The 18,054-nt window shown below is 40.5% G+C and overlaps 1 protein-coding gene across 20 annotated transcripts in view; it reads right to left on the bottom strand.

Annotated features, from left to right (window-relative positions):
- MYT1L (myelin transcription factor 1 like) overlaps positions 1 to 18,054 on the bottom strand; it is a 394,424-nt gene that overhangs the window by 69,907 nt on the left and 306,463 nt on the right. For 14 of the 20 annotated variants that reach the window (XM_043510300.1, XM_038397032.2, XM_043510301.1 and 11 more), the window contains 4 exons: positions 16,586 to 16,822; positions 14,531 to 14,652; positions 14,108 to 14,170; positions 13,551 to 13,619 (listed from right to left, as the gene is read on the bottom strand). In XM_043510300.1, the coding sequence (XP_043366235.1) occupies positions 13,551 to 13,619; positions 14,108 to 14,170; positions 14,531 to 14,652; positions 16,586 to 16,822 (491 nt within the window). The remainder of the gene's footprint in view (positions 1 to 13,550; positions 13,620 to 14,107; positions 14,171 to 14,530; positions 14,653 to 16,585; positions 16,823 to 18,054) is intronic. The other 6 variants (XM_043510302.1, XM_043510305.1, XM_043510307.1 and 3 more) reach the window with 1 other exon arrangement.

The following is an 18,054-nucleotide window of genomic DNA, read 5'->3' as shown; positions in this document are numbered from 1 at the left end:
TTCAGAAAAGTGCTTCGGAATCTATTATTTTATTTTTGGAAAAAAATATTTCTAGCCCCAATGGTGGTAAAGATAACCTTGAAATCATGCACTAATTGTAAATGGACACAGTGATGTGTTCCTGAGTCTGCAGACAACTTGAAATAATAGCTCTATGGAGTATGAATTCCTCTCAGTCATCAAAATATGGTATTAATTCTGAAACCTAAAAATGACATTTAAATGTCCATATTATTGACTATTTCACTGCTAACATTTAAATGAACATTCTGTTCATTTTAACAGAAACATGTAGCTAATATACGTATATATAATATACTTAAATATAAATTACTTAGATTATAAGATCTTTGGGGAAGGGATTGTCTTTTTGCTCTCTGTTTGTACAGCACCTAGCACAATGGGGTCCTGGCCCATAATTGGGGCTTCAAGGTACTTCTGCAATACAAAGAACAAATAAATAATAATAATAGTAATAATAACAATAATATGCCCCAAATCCCACATTGCCTCTGTTTCTTCTCCAGGTTCACAAATCTCCAAATCTCTGCTACACAGCAGCCAAACCACAGCTTCCACTGATATTTTCTATGATGGAATTACATGTCATCAGTTGAAAACTCTATGGGACTTGAGATGTGATAATGGGAAACACCATAAAATAAACTGAATAGCAAAAAAGAAAATGGCTACTGTCCTGACATTTATTTTCCTAGTGGCTTAACTAAAAATAAACCTTCAGTATTTAAATTTAAATGATTTCATTGCAGAACTTCCAGTGCACTGCATTGGAGTGCCACAGAATCCACACACTTTGTCATTGAATTTATATCTAACTTACTGCAGAATTCATGGGACCTTGGTTATGGCATAATCATTTGTAACCATTTTACAAAAGTGTGTTGCTCGCAGCACAAGTTGCAAAGAAATAATGAAACAAAATGCATTCATGAACAAACAGCTGGATGAAAAAGTTACAATGATGATGATTGATGATGAATCAACACTCTTTATTGAATCTCAATAATTTACAAAGCATGTTTATGCAACACATTGGTTTGACACATTGAAAATAAATTAATAAAATTAATGTGAAAATCAGTACTGGAGCAAAGTGCAAAGTAAGTAGAGTCAGTGTATACAAAAAGATTAATGACAGCCAATGTTCAAATAAAACAACAAACCTTGTCCCAGAGAGTGGGCAAAAAATGAGCCCATGTGGCGAAGCCACACTGGCATGTCTGTAGAAGAAGTAAAATCATTCAGCAGATTTGGAAAAAGTGTAAAAAGTATGTGTTTTAGGACTAGAGAGTAGTGTGCAAATGTGTGTGTAAGTTCCACTGAACAGGATACTAAAAATACTTTTAAAGAATATGATAAGATGTTTAAAGGACTAGAATATATATTAAGGCTATAAAACAACATATTGATATAGATATAATTGTATCACAAAAATATATGCACCATATAAAGTCTCATTAGTAATGAGATATGAAATAAAAAAGGTGAACTTGACCAGATAACAAAATTAGATGTTATTGTACAGATATAGAAAGCAGCGGAATTAATAGTATGGTCTCCATAATAAAATCAAACAGGTTAAGGATTTATGGTTTAAGTAAGGCAACCAAACATTAATGCTAACCCACAAGAACAGCTGAAGACATCTGGCTAAATCCTCAGCAGGTGTGTATCAGTGAGAGTCCACTGAAGTCAATGGAGCAATGCTAATTTACATCACCTGTGGATCTGAATGAGCGTGTCTAGACTTTAAAATGCAAGAGTAGTTTTAGGGGTGCAACCTAAGTGTTTTGGCAGGTCTGACACAAAAGAGAAAGTGCAAAACTCTGCAACTCCTTTTTTGGTAAATACATGCTTAAGTAACTTCCCTTTGGGATTGCCTCAGCACCTTGGACTGCATCATGTCCCAGATCTTTAAGGATCTGAATGGGATGGAAGCAATTGTTTATGATCTGCTGATTTGAGGCAAAAATGACCAACAAAGCAATGAGAGACTGCACTGTGCCAAAGAAAAGACCCTTGAATTGAACATGAAAAAATTATGTAGGGCACATACTCAGTGACAAACCCAAAGAAGGTGGAGGCAATTGTACAAATGGAAAGACTCCAAGATAAGGAGGCCTTAGAGAGATTCATGGGCATGTTAACATATATAAGCAAATTCATCACTAATTTGTCACAATTGCTCCCCTCAGAATGCTGCTTGGGGACAGTTCAGAATAGCACTGGGATGACTGACAGGAGGAAAGCTTTTGGAGATTGAAATACATTATTACAGAAGCATCAGTGCTGAAATATTTTGAGATTAATAAAGAGCCTAAGAACTAAAAGAAAAATTTTCAGAAGTACCTAAATGGTTTAAGAGCCTAAGGGCTTGTCGACACAGTGCATGAGTCCACAACAAAGGGATGTAAATTCTAGTGTGTACTGTGCACTAATTAGCCAATGTGGCACCTGGTGGCACACAATGAAAGTTCCCTAGTGCACATTAATGTAATTCCCTTTCACACATTAACATGCCCTAGGGAACTTTTAGTGCATGCCAGCAGGGTCCACACAGACCAATTAATGCACAATACGCTAGTGTGCACTAGAATTTACACCTCTCTGGTGCAGACCAATGTACTGTGAAGACCAAGCCCTAAGTCCCATTTTCAAAAGTGACTTATGCACTTAGGAGCCTAACTACCACTGAAGGTCAATGAGACTTATGTCTACACTATGAAATTAGGCTGAATTTATAGAAGTCGGTTTTGTAGAAAGCGTTTTTATATAGTCGATTGTGTGTGTCCCCACACAAATGCTCTAAGTGCATGTAGTCGGCGGAGCTTGTCCATAGTACTGAGGCAACCGTCGACTTCCAGAGCGTTGCACTGTGAGTATCTATCCCACAGTTCCCGCAGTCTCCGCCGCCCATTTGAATTCTGGGTAGAAATCCCAGTGCCTGATGGGGCTAAAACATTGTCGCGGGTACATATCGTCAGGCCCCCCTTCCCTCCCTCCTTCCGTGAAAGCAAGGGCAGACAATCATTTTGCGCCTTTTTTCTTGAGTTACCTGTGCAGATGCCATACCACGTCAAGCATAGAGCCCGCTCAGCTAACCATCACCGTATGTCTCCTGGGTGCTGGCAGATGCAGTACTGCATTGCTACACAGCAGCAGTTTATTGCCTTTTGGCAGCAGACAGTGCAGTATGACTGGTAGCCGTCGTCGACGTAGTGCTGAGTGCTCTTTTAACTGACCTCGATGAGGTCCGGGCGCCTGGGGAAACATGGGAGTGACTCAGCCAGATCATTTCCCTTTTAAGTTTCGTCTCATGGTGATTGAGTCCTACCGGCAGTGCACTGTCTTTTAATCTGCAGCCAGCAGAAGATGAGGCCAGCAGTCATACTGCACCATCTTCTGCCGAGTACCCAGGTGGAGATGATGGCTAGCGGTCGTACTGCACAATCTGCTGGCAGCAAGATGTATAAAGATAGATGAAGTTGCTCAAAACAAGAAATAGACCAGATTTGTTTTGTATTCATTTTGTCCCTCCCTCCCTCCGTGAAATCAACAGCCTGCTAAACCCAGTTTTAAGTTCTATCCTTGAGGTTCTGAGTTCTATCTTTGTGGGGGCCGTTCAGTTTCTCGCAAAGCCACCCCCTTTGCTGATTTTAATTCCCTGGAAGCCATGTTGTCAGTCGCCCCTCCCTCCATTAGGGCAATGGCAGACAATCGTTCCGTGCCTTTTTTCTGTGCAGAGGCCATACCATGACAAGCCTGGAGCCTGCTCAGATCACTTTGGCAATTAGGAGCACATTAAACACCACACGCATTATCCAGCAGTATATGCGGCACCAGAACCTGGCAAAGCGAAACCGGTCAAGTAGGTGACGTCAGTGCAGTGGCGAGAGTGATGAGGACATGGACACAGACTTCTCTCAAAGCACAGGCCCTGGCAATGTGGGCATCATGGTGCTAATGGTGCAGGTTCATGCAGTGGAATGCTGATTCTGGGCTCGGGAAACAAGCACAGACTGATGGGACTGCATAGTGTTGCAGGTCTGGGAAGATTCCCAGTGGCTGCAAAACGTTCGCATGCATAAGGGCACTTTAATGGAACTTTGTGACTTGCTTTCCCCTGCCCTGAGGCACAATAATACCAAGATGAGAGCAGTCCTCACAGTTGAGAAGCGAGTGGCAATAACCCTGTGGAAACTTGCAACGCCAGACAGCTACTGGTCAGCTGGGAATCAATTTGGAGTGGGCAAATCTATTGTGGGGGCTGCTGTGATGCAAGTAGCCAATGCAATCAAAGATCTGCTGATATCAAGGGTAGTGACCCTGGGAAATGTGCAGGTCATAGTGGATGGCTTTGCTGCAATGGGATTCCCTAACTGTGGTGGGGCCATAGACGGAACCCATATCCCTATCTTGGCACCAGAGTACAAGCCGGCGAGTACATAAACCGCAAGGGGTACTTTTCAATAGTGCTGGAAGCACTGGTGGATCACAAGGGACGTTTCACCAACATCAACGTGGGATGGCCAGGAAAGGTACATGACACTCGCATCTTCAGGAACACTGGTTTGTTTCAAAAGCTGCAGGAAGGGACTTTATTCCCAGACCAGAAAATAACCATTGGGGATGTTGAAATGCCTATAGTTATCTTTGGGGACCCAGCCTACCCCTTAATGCCATGGCTCATGAAGCCATACACAGGCAGCTGGACAGTAGTCAGGAGTTGTTCAACTACAGGCTGAGCAAGTGCAGAATGGTGGTAGAACGTGCATTTGGATGTTTAAAAGTGCGCTGGCGCAGTTTACTGATTTGGTTAGACCTCAGCGAAACCAATATTCCCATTGTTATTACTGCTTGCTGTGCACTCCACAATCTCTGTGAGAGTAAGGGGGAGACGTTTATGGCGGGGTGGGAGGTTGAGGCAAATCGCCTGGCTACTGGTTACACACAGCCAGACACCAGGGCTGTTAGAAGAGCACAGGAGGGTGCGATGCGCATGAGAGAAGCTTTGAAAACCAGTTTCATGACTGGCCAGGCTACGGTGTGAAAGTTCTGTTTGTTTCTCCTTGATGAAACCCTCTGCCCCTTGGTTCCCTCTACTTCCCTGTAAGCTAACCACTCCCCTCCTCCCTTCAATCACCGCTTGCAGAGGCAATAAAGTCATTGTTGCTTCACATTCATGCATTCTTTATTAATTCATCACATAAATAGGGGGATAACTACCAAGGTAGCCCAGGAGGGGTGGTGGAGGAGGGAAGAACAAGGTCACACAGCACTTTAAAAGTTTAAAACTTTAAAACTTATTGAATGCCAGCCTTCTGTTGCTTGGGCAATCCTCTGGGGTGGAGTGGCTGGGTGGCCGGAGGCCCCCCCACCGCATTCTTGGGCATGTGGGTGAGGAGGCTATGGAACTTGGGGAGGAGGGTGGTTGGTTACACAGGGGCTGTAGCAGCAGTCTGTGCTCCTGCTGCTGGAGCATATTAGTTTGATCCTCCAGTAGCCTCAGCATTGAATCCTGCCTCCTCTCATCATGCTGCCGCCACCTTTCAGCTTCAGCCCTCTCTTCAGCCCACCACCTCTCCTCTCGGTCATTTTTTGCTTTCCTGCACTCTGACATTGTCTGCTTCCACGCATTCTTCTGTGCTCTGTCAGTGTGGGAGGACAGCATGAGCTCAGAGAACATTTCATCGCAAGTGCATTTTTTTCGCCTTCTAATCTTCGCTAGCCTCTGGGAAGGAGGAGATCCTGTGATCCTTGAAACACATGCAGCTGGTGGAGAAAAAAAAGGGACAGTGGTATTTAAAAAGACACATTTTATAGAACAATGGGTACACTCTTTCACGGTAAACCTTGCTGTTAACATTATACACATAGCACATGTGCTTTCATTCCAAGGTTGCATTTTTCCTCCCCCCAGGGTGTGGCTAGCCCCTCCACCCTCTCCCCTCCCCGTGGCTAACAGCGGGAAACATTTCTGTTCAGCCACAGGCAAACAGCCCAGCAGGAACGGGCACCTCTGAATGTCCTCTTAAGAAAAGCAGCCTATTTCAACCAGGTGACCATGAATGATATCACTCTCCTGAGGATAACACAGAGAGATAAAGAATGGATGATGTTTGAATGCCAGCAAACATACACTGCAATGCTTTGTTCTACAATGATTCCCGAGTACGTGCTACTGACCTGGAGTGGTAAAGTGTCCTACCATGGTGGATGGAATAAGGCTGCCCTCCCAGAAACCTTTTGCAAAGGCTTTGGGAGTACATCCAGGAGAGCCACGAATGCCAGGGCAAATTAATCATTAAACATGCTTGCTTTTAAACCATGTATAGTATTTTAAAAGGTACACTCACCAGAGGTCCCTTCTCCACCTGGCGGGTCCGGGAGGCAGCCTTGGGTGGGTTCGGGGGGTACTGGCTCCAGGTCCAGGGTGAGAAATAGTTCCTGGCTGTCGGGAAAACTGGTTTCTCCGATTGCTTGCTGTGAGCTATCTACAACCTCATCATCATCATCTTCCTCGTCCCCAAAACCTGCTTCCATGTTGCCTCCATCTCCATTGAAGGAGTCAAACAACATGGGCTGGGGTAGTGGTGGCTGAACCCCCTAAAATGGCATGCAGCTTATCATAGAAGCAGCATGTTTTGGGCTCTGAACGACTGTTCGCCTCTCTGGTTTTCTGGTAGGTTTGCCTCCGCTCCTTAATTTTCACGTGACACTGCTTCAGGTCCCTGTTATGGCCTCTGTCCTTCATGCTCTGGGAGATTTTGACAAATGTTTTGGCATTTCAAAAACTGGAACGTAGTTCTGATAGCACTGATTCCTCTCCCCATACCGTGATCAGATCCCGTACCTCCCGTTCGGTCCATGCTGGAGCTCTTTTGTGATTCTGGGACTCCATCATGGTCACCTCTGCTGATGAGCTCTGCATGGTCACCTGCAGGTTACCATGCTGGCCAAACAGGAAATTGAAATTCAAAAGTTCGCAGGCCTTTTCCTGTTTACCTGGCCAGTGCATCTGAGTTGAGAGTGCTGTCCAGAGTGGTCACAACTGAGCACTGTGGGATAGCTCATGGAGACCAATACCATCTAATTGTGTCCACAGTACCCCAAATTCGACCCAGCAAGGCTGATTTCAGTGCTAATCCCCTTCTCGAGGGTGGAGTAAGGAAATCAATTTTAAGAGCCCTTTAATTAAAAAAAAAGAGCTTCGTCATGTGGATGGGTGCAGGGTTAAATCAATTTAACGCTGCTAAATTCGACCTCAACTCCTAGTGTAGACCAGGGCTTAGATTCCGAAATGCCTTCATTACTTTTGAAAATGGGACATAGGTTCTTAAGTCAGCCAGGGACTTTTCAAAATATTGCCCTAAATCAATGCAAGCTCACAGGGATTGAGGCTGTGCTTCTGCCAGATGATGTCTAAATGACATATGTTTCTAAAGCACTGTTAAAATACACCAGAACTATGTCCAGCGAGAAAAAGAAGTGCTGGCAATAGGTTTTGGTTGTGAATGATTTCATGAATATTGTTATAGGCAAAAATTAGTCAATGTAGAAACAGACCATAAACTGTTGGGATATTATAGGAGAACATTGTGCAAAGAACAGTCCAGACTTCAGAAAATTATAGAGAAATTGCAAAGGTACTTCATGCAGGCAGATCCCGTGCCTCTGAGGAGTACCATGCAGCATTAGAAATGCAAGTGGAATGCAAATGCCTGGTAAAGAGCTTCTCATAGAAAGCATGCTCTTAAAGCTGCTTTTAAACAGTGAAAACAAGGAAGAGGGGTTTTATGCAAATATGACTCAAGTACCCATTTCTGATACAAAATTAGACAAATTCAAGCAAGAAACATGAAATGGTCCAACCTTTCAAGAGCTTGAGCAAGTTATTCTAGACGATGGCTAACAGGAAAAGCCCAGGCACCTCCAAGTAAAAAAAACATATTGTGACTATAGAGATGAAGTTGCTGCATATGATGGGATTCTGTACAAAGGACATTGTCATAGCACCACACAACATGAGGTTGGAAATGCTAGGTATAACCTACAGTGCCCATTTGAGTATTGAGAAGTGCAGGAACAGAGCCCAAGATGTTCTGTTCTGGCCAGGCATGCATGCTGCCATCAAAGATAAGGTATCCAAGTGGAAATCTGCAATAAATACAGGAAACAGAATGCAAAAAACCCACTGAAACCACATGAGATTCCTGATCGCCCTTGGCCCCTGGTTGGCACAGATGTGTTTGAATGAAATGGAAATGATTACCTCTTACTAGTGGAATATTACTTAGTTGTTTTTTAAATTAACCTTTTACACTACATATTGAGCAGCAATGTAATAATACAATGTAAACTGTAATTTTTTCACCATAGGATTCCAGATGAGTTAACAACACATAATGGCCAACAATTTAGAAATGCCTCATTTGGGTAATTTTCTTTGAACATCAGTTCAAGTAGATCACATCAAGTCCTTACAATCAAATTTATGAACATAAAAGTAAAGTGCAAATATCAAAGAACTTCATTAAAAAAAAAAGCTCTGGCAGATTCATGGGGTCCATAGTTAGCATTGTTAGAGTATTGTATTTATTTACTAGGCTCACCACTTCAGATACTCAATAGGCAGAAGGACAAAAACTTTAGTGCTAACGTCTAGCAAGCTTATTGAGTCAAAAACAATTAAACCTCAAGAGATACACAGTAAGAAAGTAGAGAAGAAGAAATGCTATAACAAGAATGCCAAACACGTACCCATGCAGGTGAGAGAAAATGTTAGAATCCTTACAGAAAAGTGTCTGGCAGTGTAAACTTTATCTCATCTGCAGCAAGGTCATAAGCCCCCCTGAGTGTCAGTCCTACAGGAGGAACAGAAGAATGCTAAAAAAAATGAATGAAAACTTTGGTGATGTATTTCTTGTGGGTTTCCAAAATGCTAGTGATGGTGCTTCTGTGCTGACAGAAGTAACACATGATTCAGTCAGTGACAATGAAAAATACCAGGAATGGCAAATACAAATTCTAGGTGGTGGATCCACCTCAGTCTCCAGACCTGCCACTGCAGAAGGAACTGTTCTGAGAACAAGAAGTGGCCATATAATCAGAAAGCTCTCAAGGTTTAGAGATTTTGAGAATGAGAGAAAGAATAATCCACTTATCTGGCGGGGGTTCAAAGTCATCAACCCCATGCCCTCCTAGAGTTCTCCATTGGCACATTTTACTAATTGATGATACTTGTTTATAGCTCTTTGGAACACTGGCTGTCTTCATCGTCTAGAAAGAGAAGTCCCTGAGCTCCCTTAAACAACTGGGACAGGCCCTTGCATGGGCTAACCAAGCTGGGGAGGCTCATCTGCTCCCCTTCAATCCCAGCAAAACCCCATCACAATCTGGCCCTAAATATATTGCTTAAAGAAACATATTTCTAATGTTTACTCCTTTGTTTTATTGATTAATTGGGTCCATGAACTATTTTTGACATCTTCACCATTAAGGGCCTAAGATCCAGTGTCTAGGATCCAGGTTTTAACTATTGTAGCATTACGTGCTCTGTGCCAAATCCTGCTGCCTTTACTCAGTTCTGACTCATTCAGCTCCCACTAAAGCAAGCTGGTCTGGGTAACTGAAGGTACTGGGTAACTGAAGTCACTGGGAGTTTTGAGTGAGGATTTGGCCAAAGATTTCCAAATGTCCTCTGATTAGTATAAATAATTAAAAACAATAACAAGCACCATATTTACCGCTGGCTTGCCAACTGCCCCATTTTGGCTGGGAGTGTCCTGAGTATTTGCAGTACTGACCATAGCCCCTGGATATCTTTTTCCCTAAGCTGTTAAAAACATATGCATAATTTTTGCCTGCTGCCAATAGGAGCCACTGTGGGAATCAACCAGAGGCCTGTGTCAATCAGCTCCTTTTACATTCCCTTGCTCCCTTTCTCAGCAACTACGGTCTCTGCTGGAGGCTAGAAATCAGCACATGGGCTAACAGAACAACTGGGGAAGCTGAATATTCACCGGCCAAGAGGCAATTTCTAACCCCCCACTCTAAGGCTGCAGTAATTGGCAGGGGTGGGTGAGATACAGAGAGGTGCAGAATGGCTCATTTCTTCCTCCTGCTCAGGAATTAGGGGGAGACACTCACAAGGGAGACACAGATGGGAAGGGAGAAAAAGGGATAAGGGGAATGGGATTCCTAGGGAGATGGAAAGACCTAGTTGCAGGAGTGTAGAGGTTGGGTATCCTACAATGTGGAAGTTAGGGCAAAAAGTCACATAAGAATGAGGGAAAGGAAACCACAAGATCCTCCACCTTCAGAGTGGAGAAAACAGTAGTAGCCCTGAGCCCACCTTCCTACCATGGAGAGAGACAAGGAAAGGAAAAGCCCTGAGGCTTCAGCACAGAGAGATGATGAGAATGCCTTCCTCCCCTAAAGATGCCAGAGGGGCAGGACACTAGATATCCCCCCCCAAGAAGACAATTCCACATAGTGAAAATCTGCTTAGGAACAGGGGTGTTTGGGGATTGGAGGACTATTGGTAGTTCAGATAGGCATCCAATTTTCTGGGGACTTATTTGATCCCCAAACATCTTAGAGATCAGGCTTATTTAATATAATCATATGAAACTAACATTTCCTCTAACAGAATGAGGCACACATGAGTTTTTGACAGAGAAATGACCTTAGAGAAACAATGTTAAATTTGGTAATATGTCTTATTTTTGGTGACTTATTTAGCATGGCCAACCTACACAGAGCCATATAAAAGGTGTGGTTATTTTTTAAATTACAAAATCCACCTGTAAGTACTATCTGAAACAGGTATGTTATTTCCTTGAATTCACTGCTGCACAGATGCCCTGGCTGACTGGGCATGGAAAGAAAGAGGACTGGTTTGGCTTGGACTAGTTTATTAACCACTTAAATGATTGCTTTTTTAAATCAACTAATCAATTTTAAAGTAAAGTTTTTCTTTTAAGTTATTTCTAAAACTTTGGGAAACGTTTCACTTTTTAAGAATGTTTATAATTCTACAAGACTGCAGTTCTTACGTCACTGTAAGTGGTAGGAAACAAACTAGATTAAGGTTACAAATTGTATTTAACAACTGAACTTTTTACCTTTCACCTTAAACTTTATATCTGTAATTGTTTGTGGCTGCTAATTGCTCTCCCACCCTAGGGAGGTTTAATATTCAATCCAGCATCTCTTTGTCTTTTAAGAAAGAAGTTGTGTTTCACCAACACTATAGCCTGTAAACTAATACTGGAAAGTCTTGGATTCAGGCCAGATGTTAATTTCTTCAGAGACGCTTAAAAGTACTGAAGTCTTCTCTGCTGGTGCCAGTAACTGGGAACTAAGAGCCAAACAAATTCCATCAATAGTGAAGATTATTGATCAAACCCTGTAACTGCCTTCACCTGTATCTAATCTATGCATGTGTGGCTCATGTTTATGTGCTGTGACAAAGTTCCTCCTCTACCTTGGTGGGTCTTGCGCATATTGGCGGATTTGCTCGCCTTGGAGCTTCACGGCAAAGAACTGGGACAAGGAACTGCAATGGGGAAACACAGAGATTTGACAAGAAGCGAGGGAGGGAGAATGGGACAAGAAACATGAGTTGGGGGTGACAGGAAGAGAGACACAGATCAGACAAAAAGCCAGGAGTGGAGGGAATTGGGGAACTGGAGGCGTGAGACTAAAACTTGCTGGGCAAGTAGACTGGGATGTTTGGGAAGGAAGAAGAGGCAGTAGGGTATAAGAAGGAGCTTCTTCGTAGTGTTGTAATTAATGTGACACAAGCACAAGTGGGGTCTCTGTATGTTGCACCTTTTCTAAAGCAGCAGCAAGAACCTATAGTAAACACACTGTCCCTGCTCCCCCAACAGTCTTCCTGTCTGTGCTTGCCTTATGCAGCCATGATGCCTCCAACTACTATGGCTGCAGATAGCCTCCTGCACACCCACCAGGTGGTCTGAGTCCAAGAATCACTCTGCCCTCACTTTACTCTATTTCTCACTCTCTGCTTTCACTTGACTTTTTCTGTGCATGACCCCTCCCTGCCCCCACACATCCCACAGTCTTTAAGTGGAATGGGATCCCATTAATGTTTGAGTTGAGCATTCAAACCTATAAATTTGGAGTGGATTTTGAATTAGGCAAAGTGATTTTCTTACTTTACATGAGAACTACTGGCTATGTTAGACAAATCTAGGGAGCAATCTGCCTTAACAGCTGACTTTCTGAAACATTTCCTAGGCTTTAGGGTCTGTTCTCCCAACAATGCATGTATGAATCTCAAGAAAATGCTAGTCATGGCAGCAAAGGTAGCCCCCCGCCCAATAACATTTAGAATAATCCTCAGCATGGTCAGGAGTCATCACCAAGTATTTGTTCATGCTGTCCCTTCCCATTCTTGCTGCTGTACTTTTAAATATCTGTCCCTCCGTACTATGTATTTGGGGTATGTTGAGGAATACCTCATAACTATCCAATCCTGCAGCCTTTCCATGTGCATAGGTTTAGCCAAAGCTCAGGCTGCAGGAGAAGAGTAAGTTTGGACCTGTAGTATTGCTTGACCAAAACAGAACATGCACATTTTTGAAGAAGGTTACAGAATTCTTGGTAGGACTTCTCACTACAACCACAAAGACTATTTGTATAACGTAGATTATTAATTTTTTAAAAACAAGAACAGAGTGACTAATCATATATAAATATATTTAATTGCTGCCAATATTAAAAGATCCTATTTCAGCATAGACAAAACTACAGGATTTTCTTTATATTTTAATTGAATAATTCAACATAATACTTTAAAAAACTAATATCTATTGCTTACAATTTTCACTCTGAAGTATTGAAAGGAAATCGTTACTTTGTAGAGAGAAAAAATGCAGAGGAATAGCAAAGAAAACCTCTAGAAAAAGGTAGGTAAATGAGGCAATGCATTAGGCTGATAATAGTGATACAAACCTGGGGAGAACAATACATGAATTAGGGATAGGAGAACTGGTTCAGATTCCATAAAAAAAAGCCTAACTCCTCCTTACACCTAAGCATGGACCTTTAATTTGTTTTTTTGGAAATAAACCTTCCTTGAGGTTCTGAAACAGTCAGATAATTGCTTTGCCAATTTTGGAATCAGACTATTCTATTGGAATCTATTCTCTAGATATTTCCAGCTCAGACTGATAACTTCAAGAGACTTAAATAGTTTAGGTAAACTTTGAGTAGGGATTCCAAAATTTGGATGCTTGTCCTGACTGGGACTGCAAAATTTCTGAAGTTGCCCATCTTTAATGTATACTCTATGCACAAAAGAAATAACAAAGAAATAGACTTATTTATAGGCCCAATCACTGCATGGATCTCCTATTGATTTCAGTGGAAATTCCAAGCATGTGTCAGTTCCTGTACATTAGCTAGTACTTTTCCAAATAGCATATCTAGCGTCTGTCGTAATTATATGCGCTTGCTGAGCAAATAAATATGTAAACAGAATGATTTTGTTTATATCTTACTTGAGTTCTTGTGAGCTTGTGGCCAGCATACTTCGAATGCTTTTGTCAGCCAAGGGGCAGCCAGACAGACTGTAAGACATGGCAGGATATCCAAGTAAGTCAACCTCCTTAAAAGCTAAACTCTCCCAAACAATCACAACATAAAAAGTAAAAATTAAAAATTGTAATGCAGAAAAGCGATGGGGCAAGTGCTGTAATATTGAATTTTGTAATATAGTTAACCCTCTGAATATATTTAGATATACATTTTACTTCCAATACTCATAATGTAAATGAACTTTTTTTGTTTTTACAATGTAATAAACGTAACAAAAAATATTTGTGATCCCTGGGTTAACTACTCAAAAAGCTTAAGAAAACTTTGGAAATTTTAGTAATCTATTTAAAAATAAAAGACGTTTATACAACACACAGATTAGCATGCTTTTAATATCAACATATATTAGTCAAAGGGTTAAAACATAGTTCAACATCTTTACTTTGACAGCATTGTTGAGGTAAGCTGAAAACAATAAATTGAAAAGACAGAATCCACCATGAAAAAAATGAAGTCACACCTTCTATGTGAGGCGTAATTACCAGTCACATGACCACTCCCATCACACCCTGGTGTTGGACATCTGCCACCAAACAAAAACAAAAACAGCCAAAATAGTAAGTATGTTTAAAAAAAAAACTTTTAAAAGTTTCATTGTTTCCAGTTTAGCTGCAATGACTGCAAGGGGATTTAAGCATCCTATCAAAAAGCTGCAAAATGAACAGCATTAAATGAAAATGGCATCTCAGTACAATATAGCATCATTAAAAACAAGCAAATACATGTTAGCTTATTACTTTACTTAACTGGCAGTTGGAAACATTTATATGCTGCAAATGTCGCATGCTCATACTGCAAGGCGTATATGTACTTGTTTGTTTAAAAAAGACAAAGAGAAAAGGTTAAAAGGAGAAAAAATAATTTCACCTCACATTATGCTTACGTTATTAAATCCTTTTTGCTCTCTTTGCATTGAGGGAATTTGGGTTTAGGGCTTGGGATTGTAACTTCACCAGGATACCTTCGTTCTTCAAGTGCCTCTTGGAAAGGATCCAAGTCTTCTGGCTGCAGGCAAACATATGGGCATTAGTCCCACTTAGGTGAGGCTGCAATATACACAAAAAACAAAGCTCTGTACAGTTATAAGACATATCGCCTCCATTACTCCCACTCGATCAGAAAAATGTTGACATTATTTTACCTTTTTGCTCACCTGCTAGACCTTTATATAGTACCTTTACATTTCAATACACACTTTAGAACACATGAAAAAGAATTATATGATTTAATTTGAGGAGAAAGAGGCAAAAGTCAGATATTCTCTTTTGTATGGTGTCTATTCCCAACTGTATCAACAGCTGCCTCTAACACTTTCTATTCTCTTTCACAAGAATCAATACTTTTTCCAAAGTCACGAGTTTTTACAAACCACAGCCACAGAAAAAAAAGCCTAAATATAGCATGTTATCCATCAAAATGCCAACTTCAATAACATTTTTAAATGGTTAAGCAGTCTCCCAAAAATGAATCAGGAATGATGTTAGCAGCCAACTGCTAAACACACATATAGTGTCACAATCTGGGGCAAAACTCAATGGATCTGCCTTGCAAAATATAATTTTTAATTAAATTTACTGATGGATTTAACTTTTTTATATTTGAAACTTAAGCATTAATTTCAGAAGTGAAGAAAATGTGGCAGAAAGCACTGATGCAGAAACTCCTGCAGATGGTGCTGTGAGCAACAGAATTAAAGAACAATTCCTCTTGTTTCAGTCAAGTTCTATACTGTATTTAATATCTCCCATTTCTTAGATAATGAGAGAAATCCTGGCCCCAGCCAAATCAATGGCAACACCCCATTGATTTCAGCAGAGCTAGGATTGCATCCAATGTATACAAAGCAAATATCACTTCATTGCATGTTTCTAAGTTTATTTTTTAAATCATGCCATCCTATATTTTGATTAAAATAAATTGGAGACAGATATTGCTACACAGAGTTGATAAGAATTTTAATCTTATAACATAGATCTAGCAGGAGAAAAAATATTGCTATACGAAGTCTGGGATTGTAAAATCATGTCTAGATTACAATGGGATCAAAATGGCAAACGGGCTAGTGAACAAGAGTTGAAACCTGACAAGCACAAACAGTAGCCTCCCTGCAACTCCCCACCAAAAAAGCAGCTGTCTGACAACTGTCAGAGTGGTGACTGAAAACACTTGCTACATGTTACAAGCTTTGAAACTTAAAATAAATTCACTATGGAGCAAGTTTTCTTTATTTACTTCTTTCTGTTTACAGGTTTTTAGAGTGTATCACACCTCATATTCCTTCATAATACTCTTGAAATAAAATATTTCATTACTATGGTATAAAGACCCTATTGTGTATCCCTTGCACACCCAAAGCTTTGTACTCCTACTTTCCTAAATGCACAAGAAATGTACTTTCCTGAATGTAGGAACAGGCCTTTTGACAACAAAATCCTGGTTAGCTAAATTAATGGAAAACTTATACTGTACTCTGTTTGTGCTTCTTGAGCAGAGCTGTGTGTATAAACACACTTTTAAATATTCAGGCCTTCACTTTTGAATCTTAATCTGAGAAGAGTATCTTGTTTGGAAAGCTGGTAAAAACTTGATACCAACACTGAAAAAAGTTATGTCAACTTCCTCAGATGGAATAAGGTAGATTTGGAAAATTAGAACATCTTCACAGCAGAAAATATTTGTTAACAAGACAGTGCTGTTAGAAAACATGATTCACGTTCATGGTTCAAGTGTTGTCAGATGGAAGTTAGTCACCGATCAGATATGTGCCAACATGATATATTTTGAAAGATTAACCACCAGAAAGTCCTCTTGTCAGGAAACCATCCATTTTTTGTTTATTACCTACACATGGTGTTTCCTCTTCCTTTTCAGATTTTAGAAATCTAATGAATTAAAACAGTCAGATTGCAATCAGAACCCTTAGATGAAAAAGACATACATTAATCTCTTTGGAATCATCTTCATCTATCCTTCTGGGCTTCATTTTAGTGTAGTCCACTGGCAAGTCCCAGCAGTCACCCTCATTCAGCTGGTAACATCGGTTATTCATCACAGCTTGTCGTTGTGGTGACATTGGCTCCAGTGGTGTCAAAATGGTACAGCAACCATCTCGCTGTCTCTGTTTGTTCATGCTTAGATCCAAGGTTCCATTTTCATCGACTTCCATATCAGGATTCTGTCAAAATAAGAAAAAATATTGTTAATTCAGTTTTTGACTATCAAAATGTCACCTCTCTGTGGTTTTTAATTTGATTGTTTAGTAGAATGATAAAAGGCTTTATCATGCCTATATAGATTGTAAGCACCAAGCCCCCTCCCACACGTAGCATGATTCTGTTACACATCATTAATGCTGTTAAAGTAGATTCACTCATGTCAAAGGCTAATCTAATATTTGGAAGAAAAGGGGAGACTTCCCACTAGCCACAACCATCCTCCCAAAACACAGGTGTAAAATTTGACAGTGAAATGAGAAATCCCCAAAGGTATTTTCTTGTTGCTGTGTTTATGTCCCTGATTTACTCTTTGACAGGTTAGTCTAACAGAGCTAAAATCTACATGATTCTGCCTACTTCCAGTCCTTTCAACACCTGCTTATATGGTTAGAGTAATAAAAACCAGGTAGCAAGTTGCAACAGTTGCATAAAAAAAAAGCAGAATACTTTGCTCTTCTAACACTAATAGGTAAAGAATTAGAAAAAAAGAGCTTTGGTTACTAAAGCCTCGGTTTACACTGTGTTTGCTACCTTCGTATTATGAGAAAATGCGTCCAAATCTCACAGTTCCTCCACCACAGATGTTAAGGTTTAATATATCTTAACTTTCCAAAGACTATCTATATAATCAGCTGGCTTGGGTAACAAAGCTGGTACTGACATTCCCTGCAGCGACAGAGGAACTGTGAAGTATAGGGTGAGTAGGTTTGGGATTTTTGTTTTTGGTTTGAAAATAGATCAAGAATTATTCACTTCAAATCATCTTTCTCTTCTTCTTTTTTCTTTTCCCTAGGGAGTGGGAGGGCATTTAGATGGGGGAGGGGAGGAAGCAAAATACTCAATCCTTAATTTTTCAAGAGTAAAACACTTCACCAGAAATTAGATTTCAAAACTGCTGTGAATTCTACCATCTACTCAGATGTCTAGGAGCTCTCTTTCTTCTTGAGGTAATAAAAGAACAGCAGCAAGACACTTAATAAAAATCCCTTGCTTTGGTTATTGCCTTGACAGATTATACAGTATTATTCTACACAAACACTTTTTGCCATAGTTTATTCCTGATTATTGCCCTGATATTAATTTAGGCTTGATAATGTATTTATCTTTCCAGATTTGTTATTACATTTTTTTTGCCACATAATATTTTTAAGGTTATTGCTCAAACTTTTTCAATTCCTGTTGGTAATGAGCA

The sequence above is a fragment of the Dermochelys coriacea genome, chromosome 3 (genome assembly GCF_009764565.3).
Source record: "Dermochelys coriacea isolate rDerCor1 chromosome 3, rDerCor1.pri.v4, whole genome shotgun sequence".
Classification (NCBI taxonomy): Eukaryota; Metazoa; Chordata; order Testudines; family Dermochelyidae; genus Dermochelys; species Dermochelys coriacea.
Note: the sequence above shows the minus strand (reverse complement) of the source record. Positions and strands in the feature narration are given on the sequence as shown.